At 45.4% G+C, this 19575-nt stretch overlaps 1 protein-coding gene across 4 annotated transcripts in view; it reads left to right on the top strand.

The window, feature by feature from the left end:
- Positions 1-19575, top strand: part of RREB1 (ras responsive element binding protein 1) — a 142526-nt gene that overhangs the window by 44945 nt on the left and 78006 nt on the right. For 3 of the 4 annotated variants that reach the window (XM_064161143.1, XM_064161144.1, XM_064161146.1), the window contains exons 1-3: positions 5752-6104; positions 17527-17646; positions 18936-19138. In XM_064161143.1, coding sequence (XP_064017213.1) covers positions 6074-6104; positions 17527-17646; positions 18936-19138 — 354 coding nt within the window. In that variant the 5' untranslated portion in view covers positions 5752-6073. Of the gene's footprint in view, positions 1-5751; positions 6105-17526; positions 17647-18935; positions 19139-19575 lie in introns of those variants that run through there. The other variant, XM_064161145.1, reaches the window with a different exon arrangement.

Genomic DNA, 19575 nt, shown 5'->3' on the forward strand with positions numbered 1-19575 from the left:
GTTTGGGGGTTATCCCTTTTGTATTCTTCCCTCACAATGGTTTTATTTTGAGTGCATTTTGACAGTGTGCTCCAAGTGCTAACATTTTGCTTCTTTCTTTGGTTGAGGAATGGGTGGGATGGCAGAGGGTGTGTATGTGGTACCAGACAGGAAACTTGAGGTAGCTCGAGGTGACCTCCTGAAAGCATTCCTCTGGCTTACAAGCGCTGGTGGTCTCTCAAAGAGAGGGGCCGTGCTCTCCATCTTACATTGCCTGGCAACAGAAACACAGTGGCTGTGTGCTGCTGCTGCAGGGTTTTCTTCCTTCCAGCCTGCACCAGTGAAGGTAGTTGCATTTTAAGCCCGGAGCTGTAGAACTTAGTCCTCTGCTTGTACTTAGGACAAAAACAAAATGGAGGAAGAGCTGAAGGAACCTGTTTGCACCAACTTAGGCCCAGTGGGAGCTGAGGGTCAGGATCACCAGAAAATACCATAATTCAGGGAAATGATGGCATGGCAGGCAGGTTTGGATTTTATTAGTAGCAAAAACTTTAAGAAGAGAGGAAGAGAAAGCCTGAGAGCAGAAGTGGCCTGAAGAGATGACAAAGTCTAGCATAGAAGTGCAGGGAATGGTGACTCTGGATGCTGCTTGGTGTGAAACTCTTTAACGTCTTTGGGAGAGGGGAGAGAGAGATCACAGCTCTGTGAAGTCTGATTTCTTAGTACAGGGAAACAGTTCTGGGCTTTTTTCCCTGTGGATTGAGGATTTTAAAAAGGGAATGCCAGGCCTGTGGAAATGCCTCTGTAATCACAAAGCTGAAAGTAACATGTGGCCTTTCTTGTCGGTTTTAACAAGCCAAAACGTCACAGAAGTCTGCCCAGGCAAACTTCTGGTCCTGCTGTGCCCCAGTGTAGTAATTATAATTGAGAAACAGCTGATGGGTCACGTCTCCAGCCCTGCACAGCCTTCTGACTTGCTACCTACATTCCATGTTTAGCTGTGAGCGATCAGATGGTGCAAGCAATGTGAGCTAGCAGCGCCTGAGGACATGCAGCCAGGCCACACGTCCTTTCCCCCTGCAGCTCTGTGCCATCCCCTCCCTTTAAGGTGATGCATTTTCCAATGGCTACCCAATCCTGGAGGGAGTCTGCTGCCTGGGGGGCAGCATCTGTGCCATTCCCACTGTGCCGTGTGGTAAATCCCAGGGCCCAAGGTTTGCAAATATTGTTTCTAAAGTAGTGAAGACTCCAGGTGAGCTGCTTGCCTGGCTTCCTGAGGACTCTGGAGCTGTAGTTGGCACATGTGGTGGCACAGGGTGACAGGCTGCTGCAGCACTGTTACTGATGTGACTTAATGAAGCATGAGCTGTGTTGCAGGGGGCAGTTTTTTTCTTTGGGTCCTTTGCAAGTGTTTATAAACAAACACGTTGAAAATTATGCTGTATTCGTCCCTGTAAAGACTGAGGGAGGTGAAGAGGGAGGGATTATTTCGAACTCGTGTTTGTTTGGTGCTTAGCACTGTGCTAAAGGTACAGCCAGTCCTGGATCTGGGACAAACTCTGGGGTCGGTAAGCAGAAAATCACTCACTTGTTGCCTGGTACTGCTCTTGCATTCTTGTTGCCTCTTCCAGGGATGCCGTGAGATAGGTGCACTGCAGAGATTTTGATTGTGGGAGCAGCAGTGATGTGATCACGGTAGCTTGTTTTGTTAGGACTTGTTTTCACTGGGGTTAACTGCAGAGATGATCTTCAGGTAGGCTTTTAAATGAAGAGAGTTTTCTTTAATGGCAGAGGGGTTGTGAGTGAGCTCTCAGCTGATGAGAAGGGAGCAAGGGGGAGCAGTAGGAGTCTGTAGACGGAGCTGGCTGTGGGTTTGTTCCACTGCATCTTTTCATCTTTCCCCAATACTGCAGCACCATGGGAGTAGAGTTACCAACAACATTCTTGCTCAGGTCTCTCATCCCTTACTCAAATAGAGGGTGTAATTTGACGATGTCTCAGATCCTCTGTGTGAAGGCTGTTGATGAAACTTTGTGTGTACATTTTTAAGTTTGATAAAAAATAATAACAACAAAAAAAATAAACTCAATCAAATCCCAAAACAGACCAGCTCCATGATCCTGGATCACCGTGTGGTCATCCAGATGCTGAGACTGGCGTAAGGCCGGAGGCAGAATGCGTGGTTGAAGCTTCAGGGTGTAGTGAGGACTGGCAGTCCCTGTCCTTCTGAATTACAGCCGTGACTTAGATCAGGTTAAATCAGTCAGTACACTGCAGGCTGAGGCAAAGCAGAATGGATTAAAAACAGGTTTTCACTTTAGCCTTGAGTTTCCTCACAACTGCAATTCCACGCCAGCTTGTGGGGGAAGGTGCATTTCTGCATCTCAGCTGCCCTGGGATACAGAAGACATCTTTTTTACAGGACACTTCTCGTGATCAGCATTCACTGAGAGTGTTCCTTGTTCAACTGCTGTGTCCACAACTTTCACAAATAGATTCTGAGTCTGGATTTTTATCTCTTCCTTCTCCATCCGTATCAGCTGTTATCGTCTGCAAACAGGTTAACAGGGAAGCCTGCTGGGCTGCTGCTTACTGGGTGGCCGCCCGGCTCTGCCTTTGGGCTGATGCAGATAATTTCTATTGGCCAGAGTTATCTCCTTGCTGACCTTGCAGCCGGAGCTCAGCCTCTAGGTGGCACGGAAATTGTGAAAAGGAGAGCTCCTGAAAGAATTCCTGGAGGTCTGCAATATCCTCTCAGGTTTTCTGAAAGCTGTCCTTGTCTCTTATTTTCATTGCTGAACGAGGGAAGAAAGTGCCTTGATGTTAAGTTTGCAGATTTGAAGAAGGCCATTCAAAGTTCCCTTTCTTCTAGAATCCACTGTGGAGACTTCCCAAATTTAGCTTGACAAGAGGCTATTGGACCACAACTCAACTTAAAAGCCCAGTTTTGCTACTGTACTTTCTTGGTTGTTCGCTTGCTGCGTGTGGTACACAGCAGCTGATTTTGTCCTAGCTGCAGCCTTTCATACCAGAATGTCCTTTCCCTCGGTTGGGTTTTACTGGACTAAACATGTTTGCATGGTTTTGGGATGAAGAGGAACTTCTGCCAGCTATGTCACAGAATGAGGTGCAGGGGTTAATAATGGGGGGAATGGGGAGAGAGGGAGGAGTCTGGTGGGTTTTCCCTTTTTTTTTTGTCCTAGAGGCATCAGGCTCCTCCCCATAGCAAGGGAGAGCATAGTGCATCCAACTTAAAGACCTTTAAAGTACATGCTGAAATGGATGCTGGGAAGATACAGTACAGTGCTTGGGCACAACTCCAAGGCTCCCAAGGCAAGTAATATTTAAACAAGCTGAACAGCCCCTCTAGGCAAGCAGCAGGAAATCCAGCACTGAGCTTTGTGTTGTTGCATGGTCAGCAGAAGATAAAAGCTCAGGCTATGCAGCTGGGGTTCCCTCCTATCACTGGATGGCAAACTGTTAAGAGAAGATAAAAGGACAGAAAAGAACAGGGGGTCGCCTTATTGAAAAGCATTCCTTCATTTTTTAAGCAGTAGAAGTACTTTGAAATACGTTGGGCTTGATGTAAGTCAGAAACAGCTCCATCGGCAGCTCTAGCGTGCGTTAGAGTTTTTCAGTCAGTCGGCAGGCAAAAGGTGAACTTGTCCCTGAGCTTCCCCAGAGAGAAATGTTTAAGGTAGGTAGGAGAGTGATACCCATAGATGCTTCACAGTGGGCAGGAGCTTCCTAGAACTTTTCTTTCTTAGGAGCAGTACATGTAATAGTGGGACTGCTGCTGGCTGGGTATTCCAAAATTCAACCAGCATCCAGCTGCCTTTCCAAGTCGTGCTTTCCACAGCCAGTCTTTGGTTAGGGACAATTTTAATAGTGAGGAAGAGAATTTAGATAAATGAGATTGCCAGTTCAAGTTGTCTCATCTTTATTTACTCTGTTCTTCCCCTCCTTCTCGCCTCCATTTTTTTTTCCTGCATCACAGCACTGGTGTCTTGGGAAAGAAAATGTTTCAGAGCATTTGTTATCAATTTAGCAGCAAGTACGTGCTCACATTTGGGCTTTCTGAGATCTGTGTCTGCCACATGTAGGCAAAATGCATTATTTCCTAGTTCCAGTAGAAGGAAACACAAATTTGCTGTTCCTCAGATAGAGTTTCTTCAGTCTAGTGGGACTTAAATTTGTGCAGCCTTTTTGTTTTGGTTAAGAGGGTTAACTGGCCTCCTTAGGGTGCCTAATTGCTTATCAGGAACTAATCAGTCCCCTGGGTATATGAAGGGATGAAACACTGCCAAGACAGAGCCTGTGACTTCCCCCAGAGGTGTGATAACCCTCCCACTTACCCCACCCTTCAGGGAGCTTGCTCACTGCTACTTTGAAGGCCTTGTTACTTCAGAAAAGATCTTGCAACGTTTTACAGGAATGTGTTTGCTGGGGAACCTTTGAGCTTGTCAGCTCTCGTATTCTTAGTGTCCAATCTGTGTTGAATTATGTGTCAAGTTCTGTGGTAAACGAGTTGCTGCTGCCACTTGTGTTACAAAGGTGCCTACTTCCATTGGCTCCATACCCAAAGAGATGAGGAAGGGGACAGTTTCTGTCACTAAGTAGAAACGGTGAAATCTTGCAGCTTCAGAAACCCCACTGGAAGTTTAGATGAAGGAAGGAGTGAAACAAATGTGATGGTTACTCTTCTGATTGTTGGTAGAAAGTTAGTTGCATGTTACTACCTGTGAAATGAGTGGGTATATTCAGAGTAGTTTTTCTCCTTACAGTGAAAAATTTAGCTGATAATTTTGCTTGTTTTCTCTTTTTACTGTCTTGTTTTAACACATTTGACTACATAGTCATCTGCTGCCATAGCGTGTACTACAGTGGATGCAAAATGGAACCCAGGAGGTTCCATCTGAGCATGAAGAAAATCTTCTTTTGTGAGAGTGTTGGAGCTCTGGATCAGGTTGTCCAGAGAGGTTGCAATGTCTCCTGGAGCGATTCCAAACCCATCTGGATGCTGTGATCCTGGACAACCTGCTGTGGGTGACCCTGCTTTAGCAGGGAGGTTGAACTAGGTTATCTCCAGAGGTCCTTTCCAACACCCACCATTCTGTGAGAACTATGAAGCTAAGGTGATTTCAATTTTAGAATGGAAAGAAAGTGGCTGCCTGTGTGTGTACATAAAACTGACTGAGAAGACATTCATGTGGAAACATCACTCCTTAAAAGAAATATGAATTTTGGTACCAGAGCTCTGATTCTGATACTTCAGTGTTAACTTCAGTGTGTGTACATATAGGAAAGCAATTAGTCAAGGCTTCACTGGCAAGCTCTTGCTGTCCTACTGCAGAATTTGGGGTGGGAGTGAGCTGGGCACACAGGCTACCCTGGGCAGTTTTTTTGTTTTCATTCAGTTTCTCTCTGGTGATCTCTTGCAACTACTACTTTGGATTGAACCTGTGCTTAATTCCTCCTAATTAATTACGGGCTAACATTTTGGTATATTATGGGTAAGTGAGAGTCAACAGAAGTAAATGAGTTTCCCTTTTCATCCATGAATTGTGGGAAGAATTGCCTGTCTTGTTTGTTTGATAGCAACAGAGGAAGCACTAGTGCTGGAATTGGTTTTTTGGAAGAGGAGGGTGGTTTTGGACTAGCAACAGACATTTTTTGGCTGTAGGAATAGCAACTTTGAAACTTCACTTACTGAAGAAACCTGTTCACTGTTTTGTCTGTTTTTTGTGTTTTTGTTTTTTTTTCCCCAGCGTTCCTGAAATAAACTTCCTGCAATTCTTTGCAGTGTGCAGGTGTCCGGACTCCCCCCTTTACTCATGGTCGCCTGTGCAGCCCATCAGACGACTGAAGGCTGTACCTAAAATTCTGCCGGCAGTGCGAGCACACTGAAATGGTTTTGATCTAGTTACGGTGGACACCTTGTGCAGCTGCAGGCTGTAGCATCCCTGAGTGTTGTGTTCCAGGAGTCTACACGTGTCGAGGACTGCCTGGAATAGAAAAAGGAAAGCTGCAGAGATTGTAAGCTGCTGCTTGATCCGTGTGGCTGTTGTGCCGAGGAGCATCAGAACTTTGCTGGATGGATCCGACAGCTCATTGCAGAGTAGAGGGTCAGTCTCGCTCGGTATTTGCAGTTCTTAACTTTAGTGGATTTTGTTTTTTCTTGTTCTTTGCTTTGATTTTATATTTTTCTCTGTGTGCATAAGAGGATTGCAGCCTCGCAACCAGAATGTTCATGTTCAGGAAACTTAAGGCTGTTCCTACTCAAGGGCTTTGAAGATCAGCAGGCATTTCCTCCAGGGTTTAACAGCATTGTTGGAGGAGCCAGTTGCTGCAGAAGTCTTCAGGCCTATCCTCCTGACTTTGGTGATTCCTTACCTCACCAGCACGTGGATTACGCTGTTTGCAGTCTGTCTAAGCTACATGATGACCTCCATGGATTCCTCATGAGCTCTTACAAGGCCGTGCCTGTGTACTTTGTAAAATCCTTTAGAAATGCCTGCTAGGCTTCTAGAGCCCCAGAGCAAAGGCTATACACGACAAGGAACTTGGAACATCAGCAGCTGGATGTGATCGTGGATGAAGCAGGAGTTGTGTGTCTGTGTGTGTGTATGCAGTTCTTGTTTTGAAAATACATCTTTTATTTCAAGTCAAATTGAGATATGTCATTCCTGAGAAAGCTTTTGCTCATCTAAAACTGAGTGACTTTTGAATTCCATGAGAAATTGTTGAACTGGATTCCCTCTGTCCTTCTTTTTGCCTCTGTACTGCAGTCCATGAAAGTTAACAGATGCTGTTTCGTTTTGTCAGTGTGCAGAAAGCACCTCCCACAGGTTAGTTTCATTGGGTGTTCTTCAGAATAGAAAGAAAACTCTTACTGAAGAATGCTATTGGCCAGGAGCTGCTTAAAATTTTCCTGGTGACTTTCCTGAGAGGATCTCAGCTTGGAGTGGTTTGCCAGCATCATCTATTGCTGTAATTAATTTACCTAACTAAACCAAGAAGGAGTCTTTGTATGGCCCAATTTAGAGTTCTGCAAACAACCCTGAAGGCTGTCTGTTCAGCTGCTCTAAACTGGTGGGTGTAATCACAGGACTGTGGCAACTTGTTCATCAGAGATGGGAGAAAGACATTTTTCTCAAGGCTGGGTTCTCCTTTCACCTGGAGGAAACAATAAACCTCAGTTTGAGTGATTTGTGGTACTCTGGCATATATGTATCTAGAATAACTCCAGGTAAAATTAAACAGTTAGCTTGTGTCTTAACTCTGGTTCAAAATAACAGAGAATGGCAACCAGTGGTCATCTGTGCTTAGTATCGCATGGAAATGATGTAGATGTTGTGTATCTGTTTCTGGTTCTTGGCAGGCTGTGTGAGGTGGTTGACTTGAGAACTGTTTGTACCTCATATGGTACAGCACCAGGGTTGGCTTTGGCTTGTGGTTCTGCTGAGGATCTGCCTGGTATGGAAACATAAGCTAGGAAGGAGCACTGCAGGTTATCTCGTTTGTGAGAAAGCTGTGTAGCCACTTTGGATGTTGCCATTTAAGGCTGACATTACAAATGCCTCCCAGGGTGGATGGGGAGGTGAGGGTTGTACAGCATCCTTCACTCCAGCACGTCCCTCTTTCTTCCCTGTGACATGTGGTTTCCCCATGTTCACTTTCAAGATAGAACTCTTCAATTAAAAAAACTAGTTTTTGGGGGTGTATGTGTTCCTGAGCATTTTTAATTGTCTTGATGATAGATGCTTTCGTTGTTTGGAGAGTGTGACAAGGGGAGAATAGTTCCTGTGCTGACCAAAAACAGAAGACAAGAAGATAATGATGTTAACAAGGTGGGGGAGAAAAGGAGGTGTTTGTTTAGAAAAAGCCTAGTCACTAAAGCCTGTGGAGCAGAGGAGCCCTGCTGATAACACAGATGAAATAGTCTGCTTCTTCCTTAACTTTAGAGGAGTGGAGCTTTGTAATAAATGGCTGCCATGTGGCAGCTGTCTCCCAGCTTCGTGAGTTTGGCAGTAGTTAATCCTGTCAGCAAGTCATGCTCCCTGGAAAAGAGCAGCCAGAAGAACTGCGAGAACTCTTGAATCGTTCTCCCTTCAAAATATTTGCATGTTGAATCCCTCTCTGCTTAAATTGAGTTTGGTATTTGGTGGGGTTCTCATCTTGAAGCAGCACCAAAGCACAGTGGAGTTGGCTCTTAGGTAAAATGTTAGGAAGGGTGAGATGTGGCCATTCTTTTCCCTCTTTAAACAAAGAAAACCACATTTTACTTTTGGAAGGTGTATGTCCCAGGGTCCAAAGTGTGCTGCACAGAGAAGGGTCAGTCTGTGGTGCTATTCCTGTGTGTTAAGAACTTACAGACTGAGCTTCTAAGGTCATGATTATCTGTAAAAGCATGAGGCTTTAAAATTAATTTCTTCACTCCAATTTGCTTTTTGTATCTTGCTGAGTGTGCAATGTTTCTGTCCTTCCTCCACAAGCTGCAGAAACTTTTTTTTCCTTTTTTTTAAAGTAAAACTCAAACTTTGCCTTAAAATCTCAAATTTCTGAGCTTTTTGTGCAGTCTTTTTTTTTTTTTGATGCACCATCTGATACTTATAGGGCTCACCAAAAATGGTGATGGTTGACAGTGCAACCACCGGGAAATGAGTTTTAATTTGTGTAGGATCTACTCTTTGTTTTCATGTTTTACTACATTGTCTTGTGAGATGCAGTGTGCCTTAGTTTGCTACCTGGTGTGGTGTTTTAAGCAGAGAGAGAGTGCTGGCATCTCCCACAAAGAATGTGTTGGGGGCTCTGCAGTAAGTGCCTATACGAGGGCATTTGCTAGCACGTGGATGCAGTTAGAGTGGTGCAACGCCATGTGGAACATGGCTACTCCACAAGGAAAGACTCTTTTCCTGGTTTAGCTTAGTCTGTTTCCAGAATGGTTTTGTTAATGCTACACATGCATGCAGGACCCTTAGTGAAGCTGTGTCCTGGAGGAATTGGATCACATCTGGGGTACCTCACACGAAGCAGGGCACTGGCACAGGAGATATTCTCTATCTTCCTCAGCATACTTTATTCTGCCTCTCTAATCCCTTTCTGACCTATCCTGCTGTGTGCACGCAGCTCTGGCCATGTGTGAAGAGCAAGTGTGGGAGGGTGAAACGTTTGCTTGTTTCTTCCTCCAGAGATTTGCTTTAAACCTTCACCTTGAGTCATGGGTCCAAAGCTCCTCTTGGCTGAGCTGTTTGCCATCAGGGTGAGGAACAGGGATGGGGATAGGCCCCCTCTTCCTCCCTCTCTGACAGCTGCAGATGCCAACTGCCAGCGAGCAGCCTGGCTGCATGGTTTTGTGGCTTTTTTTCCTCTCATCGTTACTGTTCCTCCTTGTTTCCATCCTGCTGTGTGGAGGAACAACCAGATGGATTGTCTCCTCTCGGGGTGGGTGCCTGGGCATTTGCACTGTCTGTCTGTATGGCACAGGAGCTCCTGTTTTTTCAGTGACACTAGGGGCTGTTGGTGGCAGGCTGGGGCTGTGCTGCTGCTGCACAGATGCTTGCTCTTGGCCCACCTTAAAAGGACAAGATATCCTGTGGTTTAGACTGGCCATATATTGTTGGGGATGTCAGCATCTCCGTCACAGCTACCCAGCTGAGCCCAGCTTTGCCCTCCCCCCCACATCCCTGCATCTCTCCTCTGCTGGAGCCAAGGGGAGCTGTAATTCGGACTATTTGGAGGGGAGGTTGCTTTTCTTCTCTGTTACTCCTCAGAAATGTTTTCCAGCTGGCTGTCCCAAGTGCAGTTTGTCTAGCTCACCCCTCAGACTCTTGGACAAGTATCTCGTTCCCTCAGTGTAGTGCTCGCTGAGCCATATAGGTGACACAGCTTCTCTTCTGCTCAGGGTTTTAAGCTAACCGAGTGTGGGAGGACAAAGCAAAAACGACTGAATCACCTAGCCGAACCCACAGAGCTGCATGTTAGATTGCTTCCTCATTTTACATCACTTGTCCCCTCTTGCTTGTCTGAGGCAGAAGCAGTAGATGAGGTTTTGTGTCCTTGGGCTGTGCTTCGTTGGGGTCACTGGGGTCCCTGCAGGCAGGCATCTTCCCCAGGAGATTCGTGTAACTGAGGTGCCCGCTAGTCCTTGCTTCATCATTCCTCTGCCTTTCTGCTTCGGCTCCTTCAGGGCGGTGTGGGTGGTGGTGGCTTGGCGGGCAACATGATGCTGCTCCTCTCACCCATTCCCACCGTCTCAAGGCACCGCCATCCCTCGTGCTGAGGGAAGAGATTTCTGCTCCCTCTGGCCCCTGGCTCCGCTCTGGGTTCCCACCCTCCCTCATGCTGCATCCCAAAGCTGTCCCCTCACCCGGTGGGCTGTGAGCCAGCCCTGGCCCGAGGGACAGATGTGGCAGCTGGAGCGGGGCAGGCTGATGGTTGTGGGGAGAGACCCCGGGCTGCGTGCCAAGGAGCACCACCCCGCTGCGGCTGGTGCCAGCCCTGGGTGGGGGGGACAGGACGCAAAGGGACTTTCTCGGGTCGCCACTTCATCTAAGGCAAATAAGCTGGAGTCGAAGCCAAGAAACACATTGACTTCCTGGAACTCAGCGAGCCGTCCGCACAGCTGTCCTCGCTCCCCAAACACATGCAAAGCAGAGCTTTTAAAGACAGACAGTATTGCTTTTGTGACCCTCCTCAGCCAGCTGGGAGGGTGCAGGAGGGGATGTGCCAGGTAAAGCCTAAGGCCCGTCTTGTCCCACATTCCCCCTGTGTCGTCATGGTTCTGGGTGGCTGGGGGGAGCCAGGCCCCCTCCCCAGGGCTGCGTGAGCAGGCAGGAATGAGGATGGAGGGGTGTTTGCAGTTGTCTACAGAGAAAAGAGTGGAGGGATGTCTGCTTACAGCCACTTCATTGCTATGCTCTTGCCCTGGCTCTATTTTCTAATGTGTCTAAAAGCAGTGTTCCACTTTTACCTGGCCAGCTTTCTTAAGCTGCCTTCAAATCTCAGTAATCCTTTTTGCTTGAGTGAATTCTCAACACTGACTGCAGTTTGGTGACAAAGGCTTCCTGGAGGGCCAGGTGCTCACTCACAAGCTCAGAGGAGCAGCAAGGATGAGGAACAGCTCATGGATACTTTGCAGATCGAGAGGGAAGGAGGGCAAAGTCATTAGAAAAAAATTCAGAATTAATCAGGAGCTGTGAATTCTTCATCAGTTGACCCAAAATGTGGCCACAGGTTATTGCAGCGCTTGCAGTGCTGTGTGTTTTTTGTGTCCCCAGAGATGGCAGTGCTTGTTGGGAGCTTGGGGCAGGCTTGGATTAAACCCTCTAAGGTGCAGCTAGAGACCTGAGATTTTCTGTTGGGAGCATAGAGGCTGCTGGGTTTTGCTTTCTCTCCTGATGGCACAGCATGTGCTTCGTTTCTGCTTTCCTAGCCTAGCACGACCAGAGCCTGCTGCATGAGGGCTGCTCGCACGGCACTTCCAAAAGGAGCACACATGGGTACCCTGTTCGTTAGCAAGTTGAACATAGGATTGAGAGGTTTGGGACAATATGCTTTATATTATAATTTTTTTGTATTAAGGCTGCCTGGTACCTCCATACGTTGCTGTGCAGCACTTGGTACTGCATCTCCCAGTTGCATTAGAGCTTGTTTTTGGTGTATTACGTCAATGTAATACCAGAGTATCATGGAGAATCAGACCTGTTGTTCGCTTAAGGCATTAACTGAGTTCATACTCTTTATGGAGAGGTGATTTTGGTCATCCTGAAGACTATTAGTGGTCTGCAAGTCACCAGAAGGTGGTTTTCAAAACCTATGTAAAAACCTCAATGTATGTGCATAGCCTAACATGCAAGCAAGGAAATAAATCAGGAGGAGTAAATATGTTTGAATGTTTCAAATTTAGCCTGTCAAGTGTTGTAGCAACACTCCATAAAGTAATCTGGAAGTATGAGGGTCATCTTGTTCTTCTTTGGTGCTGCTTCCTCTGCTTCCTCCCCAGAGCAGAAGGTGGTTCCTAGCTCAGTTTAAAAGTGTGGCCGTGAGTGTGTGCCTCACTTATTTGTTCTGTCTATGTTAGATAAGAAAAGGCATACGAATGTTGGAGATTTACAGGATTATTTTGGGAAGCAAAGTACTGCATGTGTGCTAATACAGGTGATACAATAATCATATCACTAATGGCTCAGAGATGGGCAGTCTGTCTCCTAGCACTCAGAGAGCACCTTTGAAGAGGACTTGTTTCTTTTGGTTGTTGCCTTTGAGCGCTTTTGTTTGGCTTTTTTTTTCTTGCCTAGAGAAACGTGTTAGCTACAGGTACAAGTTCAATAGCTTTGGGATAACTGTCTTAGTTTTTGCCAGGGCTGAGTGAAGGAATGCCAGCTTGCTTCTCCCATGTCACTATCTGTCTCTATCTTCCTCTTTCTCTTTATTCTTGTCTTTCTTTTTATTTTTGTCTTTCTTCTTGTGCTTGTCTTCCTCTCCCCATAGGCGGCTCTGTACTGGTGCTTCAGCAGTGGTGAGACAGTGAGGTGATGCTGCCAGTGTAATTCTCTACCACTGGGGTGCCAAGTCAGCACCAAACACTCCAGTAGCAATGACAGAATTGGTATTAAAAAGGTCAGTTGGGAAAACTCCTTTTTATTTTGTTTTCCTTTGTCATGAGGCAGTGCTTCGAACAGGGTTGTTAACCCTTTTCTCTTGCAGCCCAACACCTTTTCACCCTCTTCCCTTCCTCCCAGTTTTGATGCAAAATCACATTCAAAACATAGCATGGGTGACTGAGTGCATCTTTTGGCGTGAAAGTGTGTTTGCAAGTGTCACTGTGTACTCTGGAAGTAAAATCTGCTTCTCTGTGTAGAGGCTTAGCAGGAGACCAGTGCATCAGAAGCAGTTTGGAGCATGTTGTAGCAATTCTTAGGTATTACAATCTCAAGGGTAAATGGTAAACTTTGTTTATTCAAATGTGATACCCCTCTTTGAAGTTCTGTTCTCATCTAAATTTGTATATGAGAAGGTCTGGCCTTCATTTAAATGATCCTTGGGGATTTTTTTTCTACCAGTTAGGAGAAAAAAAAAGATCAATGGGAAAGCCTTCAATAAGCTGATAGCATTGCTAAGATGGAAATGATGAAGATGGCTCAGGATTCCTGTTTGGGCCTCACAGAAAAAAGTTGTTTGAAATCCATCTGCAGGGAGGTGCACGTTCCTACAACTGTCATTTGTTTCTCCTTCCTCTCCTCATGTCCTGTTCTATGTACTGTGGTATGTTTAATGAAGCCAGTAAGAGTATTTGGCTGTGAGTGTTGATCTTCCTCTAGCCCAATTAGCACATGGCTTCTCCTTTAACGTTAGTGTGGACTTTTTTTTTTGGAAGTCAGAACAATGAGCAGCTTTGTGCTATACACCAGGTTTTCCCCCTCCTTGAATGTATTGTGTGTTTCTTCCTATCTATTCCAAAGGGAGAACTCCTGTGCAAAAGAGAGTTGAGCAAAGTAGAGCAGGAACTTGTACCAGCTCCTGGGGGCTGGGACGTGTCACTCCATGCTGCTGTAGCTGCCTCCCAACAGCAGGTCAAGTGACTATGACTCTGAAAACTCATCATTTCTTCTCCTTTCTTCTTCCTTCCCCTGTGGCCCATGTTCTCCATTTTCCTTCATCCATGATGCTCTTCAGTAGAAGCAGCTCTAAATGTTGACAGTGGTCTGGTCTTAAGAAAATTAAATACACATAAGTGAAGGGGGGAAGTAACTGTTGATGGGCTCAGCTTTAACGTACAGTAGAGTCACACTTTATCCCAGAGGAGGAAATAGGTCTAGCAAGTGTCTTCCTGTACAGACTGCATGGGAAGCAACAAGGTTGTTTGCTTTTTATTTGAGCTCTCTGCTTTCTCAGTGACTCTCCCTGACATAGCTGGTGTTGCAGGACATCAGGGTTGGACGTCTGGGAGAAACAAGAGCCAAAGGCCCTTTGGGTTCTTCTGTGAGATTGTGGTTGCCCTGTTTTCGTGGTTTCAGCAACATTATCAGACACAGGGGATGCAAGAGCCGTGTCTCAGCATGGCTGTGCAAAGAGGACTTCTGCCTTGTTTTGCTTGGTCCCGTGTCCCACTCACCTTGTGTCAACACTCTTGCTGTGCTGGTTGCTTTCTGCTTTTCCTCCTTTTCACAGAGGGTCATTGTGACATTGGGGATTTTCTTCAGAGCAGAAGATAACTTGAGTGCTTGTGACCACTTCCCTGTTTCCTAGAGGCTTGGATCTGATATTGAATGCAACCTGAGGCTGCACTGTTTGCCAACCTACTTCCTGTTTGTCCTCTTTCCTGGAGGTCTTTGTTTTCTTTTGGGGAGAGGGAGGAAGAAGGCTCCATCAGCATGACCTCCAAGCAGTGGCACTTGGTGTGTGCTGAAAAGTTTTGCAGCCCTTAAGGAAGCCTGGCATAGTGTATCGGTGCTGTTCACTGCCTGTCTGGTTCCCAGAGCTGCATAGGTGCTGTGGAAATAAACCCACTTCCCCAACCTCAATGATGCATTTATTTAAAGAATAATTAAAATAAAAAAAAGAAGGCAGAAAAAAAAGGCTGCAGGAGAAACCTCTGAGTGTGTTCCTGCCTAAAGGCTCTCTGCCATGGGTTTTCCCACAGGAAAGAGAGATTTGGCCCAGTATTCTTATTGTTTCTATATCCTACTGCAAATAGAAAGTTAGGCTTTTCAGATCAGTGTGTGCTGCTTGTGCAGTTGCCTTTGTTTCAGTAGTGTATTTTCACTATGTGCAAGAGAGTGGAGGATAAATATGCAAATAAAACAATGCAACAATAATACCTACTTCTGCACAAATCAGCTTGGGAGCTTTCAGCTGCTTCCAAAAGAGGGCATTTTTTTAATCAGACAGATGTTTTTCAAAGCAAGATCTGTGACTGTACATCTTCCTTTGTACTTGCAGGAAGATCTTGGCACTCAAAAATAAAATAGCTGTTGGTTCTTACAAATTGTGAAGGACTGTGATAGCCTAATGCAGAGTTTGCCACCTGAAAGAAGGACAGGGCAAGCCGGCAGGTGTTTCAAAACCAGGAGGCAGGCTCGATGATGTGTGTGCATCTGCCTGCCTCTTGTCTTAGTAGTGAACACATTGTCACTGTTACTGATAGCAGAACAAGGAATTCAGGCTCCTCTTCCTCTGGGAAGCTTCTCAGCAATCTTAAAGTTACCTTGGCCAACATGGAATTGACTTTCCCAGAGTGAATCAGTGGTAATACTGATGCCTTAGATATTGACTTGAAGAGGAATGAACAGGTCTACTGTGGAAGAGAGAGTTGTTTTATTTGATTGGGTTCTTTAAGGACTCAAGCCCTTATGTGTATTGTTTCCAGAGAAATCTGTCCCAGTAATTTAATTTAAAGTAGTCCTTATTTTTGGTGGTACAAAGCAGGTACACCAAGCACCTTAGAAGATTTATGTGAACCAGTCTTGAAAATAACTCTTTTTTTACCTATTCTATTCAAAATTAAGTCAGCCACCACATGAGAGCTTATAAAAAAGGTTGAGGGAGAAAAAAAAAATACAAGCCAGTTGTGCTACTCTTGAGTGAAATAAACCCTTCTTAAAAATAAGGTATGAGAAGTGGCTCTCTACAACCCACAGAAAGGAAATTGTAGCAAGATGAGAGTTGGTCTCTTCTCTCAGGTAACAACAGGATGAGAGGAAATGGCCTCAAGTTGTGCCAGGGAAGGCTTAGGTTGGTTATTAGAGGAAACTTCTTCCCTCAAAGCAGGTTGTCCAGGGAAGTGGTAAAATCACCATCCCTGGAAGTGTTCCAGAAAATGTGTAGACGTGGCACTGAGGAACATGGTTTACTGGTGGGCTTGTTGGGTTAACAGTTGGGCTTAATAATCTTGGAGGTCTTTTCCAGCCTTTGTGATACTATAAAAGTAACAGCAACACTTAAGGATAAATGAAACAAAGGCAAAGAGAGAAACAACTTGCATAATTACTGGATAAAATAGAGTAGACTTCATAGAATCAACCAGGTTGGAAGAGACCTCCAAGATCAGCCAATCCAACCTATCACCCAGCCCTATCAAGTCAACTAGACCATGGCACCGAATGCTTGGCCTCACCTTGGATCAAGTGTTGCTGGGACCACTGGTGTTTCCCTAGCAGAAAAACACAAAACTGATTAGGGAAGTGTTACCTTGATTTGTCCAGGAGGGCATAAAGATCTTTTTGCCTGGTTTTGAAGATACAGTGTTAGTTTAGTAAATGTTATCCAGAGCCTTAAATGCTAGGCTTAGCTGGGTCCTAGGTTTTATTTCTAAGCCTGTGCTGGCTCACCGTGCCAGAACATCAGTGCACTGCTGCTGAGAGGGTTAGTGGTTAAAAGTAGGAAGCCTGAATCTGCTGCTTTGTCTGTCAACTGTGTGAAATGAGGAACTGCTGCCTGACACAAACTGGGCCCTTTCTCTTTGCTTGTCTTTTCTTGTGCACTCTAAAATGTCAGTAGTTGGGAGAAGGTATTTATTATTTGCAAATGCTGTTCAAACAACATTTGAGACACGTTGCTTGACTGCTTTGCACGCCATCCTGGAGAATATGGCTTTTCTTAAAAGGAAGAAACCTTGCTCAAGTAGTGACCTGAGGCTTAGGGTCTCTGCTTTCTGGGAAAAAAAGAAGGTCTCTGTTAAGTTTGCTGGATAGGATTTGGAAATCTGAGATGTCAAAACGTCCACGTGTGTTCAATTCCAGAATTAAATAACTAGGGGAGGGTATGAAGGTGTATTTCACCTTTAAAAATGTAGGTTTCCACATTACAAATAACCTTTGCCAGAGACTATCTCCATGGGCACTGCGAGCAGAGATTTCCTTTTTCCTCTGTGTCAATCGTTCCTCATCACCTCTAAAATGATGTTTAACTGCCCTGTCGTTCTCCAGCCAGAGCAGGCATCCTTCCTGAAACCCCAACAATAGCACGATAAGTTTGTGGTTCAAGAAGGGGGTGTGGAGAAATTCTGTCAGCAGATACAATGGTTGCTTATGTCTTCAGCTCATCTGGAAACCTTGGGCAGTGGGTGTGAGGAATGTACCGAATGGTCCCAGAAACTCCAGTAGTCATTTCACCACTGCCAGAAGGAAGAAAAAGGTCACCATGAATACATGTATTGGAGGAAATGTTAATCCTCCAAGAAGGGAAAGGGGGAGGAGGGCTTGGATGAAATGGAGTTACTTAAGTTTTCTAGCTGTAGAATGTTCTCCCAACTTCTTTTTGCTGACAGTAGTGAGATTTTGAGATGTGCTGGATCACTCTTTCCTCTCTCTCCTTCCATTTTGATGGTTGAATGCTGGAGACCAAGCCAGTAAGAGTTTCCTTTTTCTTTCTTTGCTCAAATTTCACCTGTGGCCAGCCGCTGGTGGGAGTGGATGCTGCACTGTTGAGATGCTTCTGTCCAGTCAGGAGAGCCATCAAACTAAAGGGCTGTAGTCTTTTGTTTTGCTAAAATGGCTTCCAGAAAAAATTTACTCCTTTTCTCTTTCTCCCTTCCCTCTCATGCAGTGCTAGAGGGTGCTGCTGAAGAAGAGGCTGAAGAGCCAGACGCTACTGTGCATGCTACACTAAGTGAGGAGACCAGCAACCAAGAAAAAAGCCACAGTCAATCAGGGAATAACAATGAAGGTAACTGGTTTGACTTGCTCTGTGTGACTGTAATTAGGGCATTGATTGATGCTTGTAGAATCATTTCTTACCCATCCCTGTACCCCTTGTTTGTGTGAAGAGTGTTAGATGAGCACTGGTGCATAAATTTCTTTCCCCATCCCTAAGCTTTTTCTATGTGAAAAGTATGGAATAAGTTGACTAGGAGCATGGGCATATACTGTACTGCCACTGCAGGCTTCCAAACTAAGTTTTTCCTTGCTCCCAGTAACTTGGCACCACATTACACAGCCTCAAAAAGCCACCTGTTGGTAATGCTCAAACTGATGCAGAGCTGAAATGCTCGTAGATAAATGTTTTCCTCCTTGTGTTACAGTGACTTTCTCACAAGGCAGATTAAGATTCTGTGCTTTCCACCAGAAGTGACAGAACAGTAGATTTACAGGGTGCTCCTGTTTGTTTGGAAGCCTCCTTTGGGGTGAAAGGAGTGCTTAGTCTGAAAATACTTGACTTGTTGGACCTGTAAAGATGAACTTTGAAGGCCTTACCAGTGTGCTTGACGTGGTGTGTTGAGAAAGCAGAGAGGAGATTTTAGGTGTGTTTTGAATTAGATATCTGAGGCAGGAGCATCTCTGCTATATGCAGAATGTGATGGAGAAGTCTGAACCATGATCAGCTTTAGCTGTGACGTTAATTGTAAATATGTGCTCCATGGACTAAGGTGGCTTGGTAAACCAGAAAAAAAATTACAGAGATACCAACTGTGGCAGTAAAGAGACATTGGGGGGTTGGATGTTTGTTTTGGTTGGGTGTTTGCTAATTTAACTTACTCCACATACAGAGCTGGCTTAAGCCTGGCTAGGAGAAGAACCCAGCATCCTACACTGTTTCTCATGCCTTAATTGTGCAGTTCTGCTCACAGCACGTGCTTGCTTGAATGGTTGTGCTTGCCAGAGCATGCATTCATCAGTACTGCTCTGCTAGTTCTGGTGATTACAAGGTACCAGGAAAACACCACTTTACAGTAAGAGAGTTTCAGGCAAACCACTCTCTAAGCCCCATACTGAATTAAGGTTCAAAAATGAAGAGGACTTTCGTGTGCTGTGAGAAGTGTACATCTTGTCCTGCACATTCCAACATTAGAAACTTCTCCTGTCGTAGGAATTTCAGTTATTATGGGATGCTGCTTGTGTTCTGTGATGATTCAGCAAAGTGTGATGAGTTAGAGGCAACTGAAAATACTGTGATTTGATTGTTTGGGTTGGGATGTTTTTGGCAACTCCTATTTGTGTTTTTTGTTTTAATTCCAGAGAAGCAGCTGGAAAGCTTAAACAGCTACAAGGTATCACCAAGCTCACCAAACAGTTTGGACGGACCAGACCTGTCCTCCATTGATGCCATGATGTCAGCAGTGATGAATGTGGGGAAGATTGCTGAAAATGGTGGGAACTCTCAAAATGTCAAATCCCCTACGAAGTCTCCTGCACCAAATCGGATTGGCAGGAGGAACCAGGTGTGTGCAAGGAGGGTGAAGGGGAGACAAGCAGCGACATGGAAAGGGATAAGGCATAATTGTATTTCTCTGATTGCTTTGCCTTTTTTTTCCAGTGGGAATTTCTTGCCTTCACCATTGCTTAGAATCACAGAATCAATCAGGGTTGGAAAGGACCACAAAGATCATCTAGTTCCAACCCACCTGCCATGGGCAGGGACACTCTACCCTAGATCAGGCTGATTAAAGCCTCATCCAACCTGGCCTTAAACACCTTCAGGGATGGGGCCTCAACCACCTCCCTAGGCAACCCATTCCATGATCTCACCACTCATGGTGAAGAACTTCCTCCTCTGTGTATGCTTCTCTCTGTATGTTTTGTAATGGCTCTTCCAGAACATAACTTCAGAAAACTAGGAGTCAGAGGTGTCCACTTACTTGGATTCAGATGTAAAACC

This window comes from Pogoniulus pusillus, chromosome 21 (genome assembly GCF_015220805.1).
Source record: "Pogoniulus pusillus isolate bPogPus1 chromosome 21, bPogPus1.pri, whole genome shotgun sequence".
NCBI classification, from domain to species: Eukaryota; Metazoa; Chordata; class Aves; order Piciformes; family Lybiidae; genus Pogoniulus; species Pogoniulus pusillus.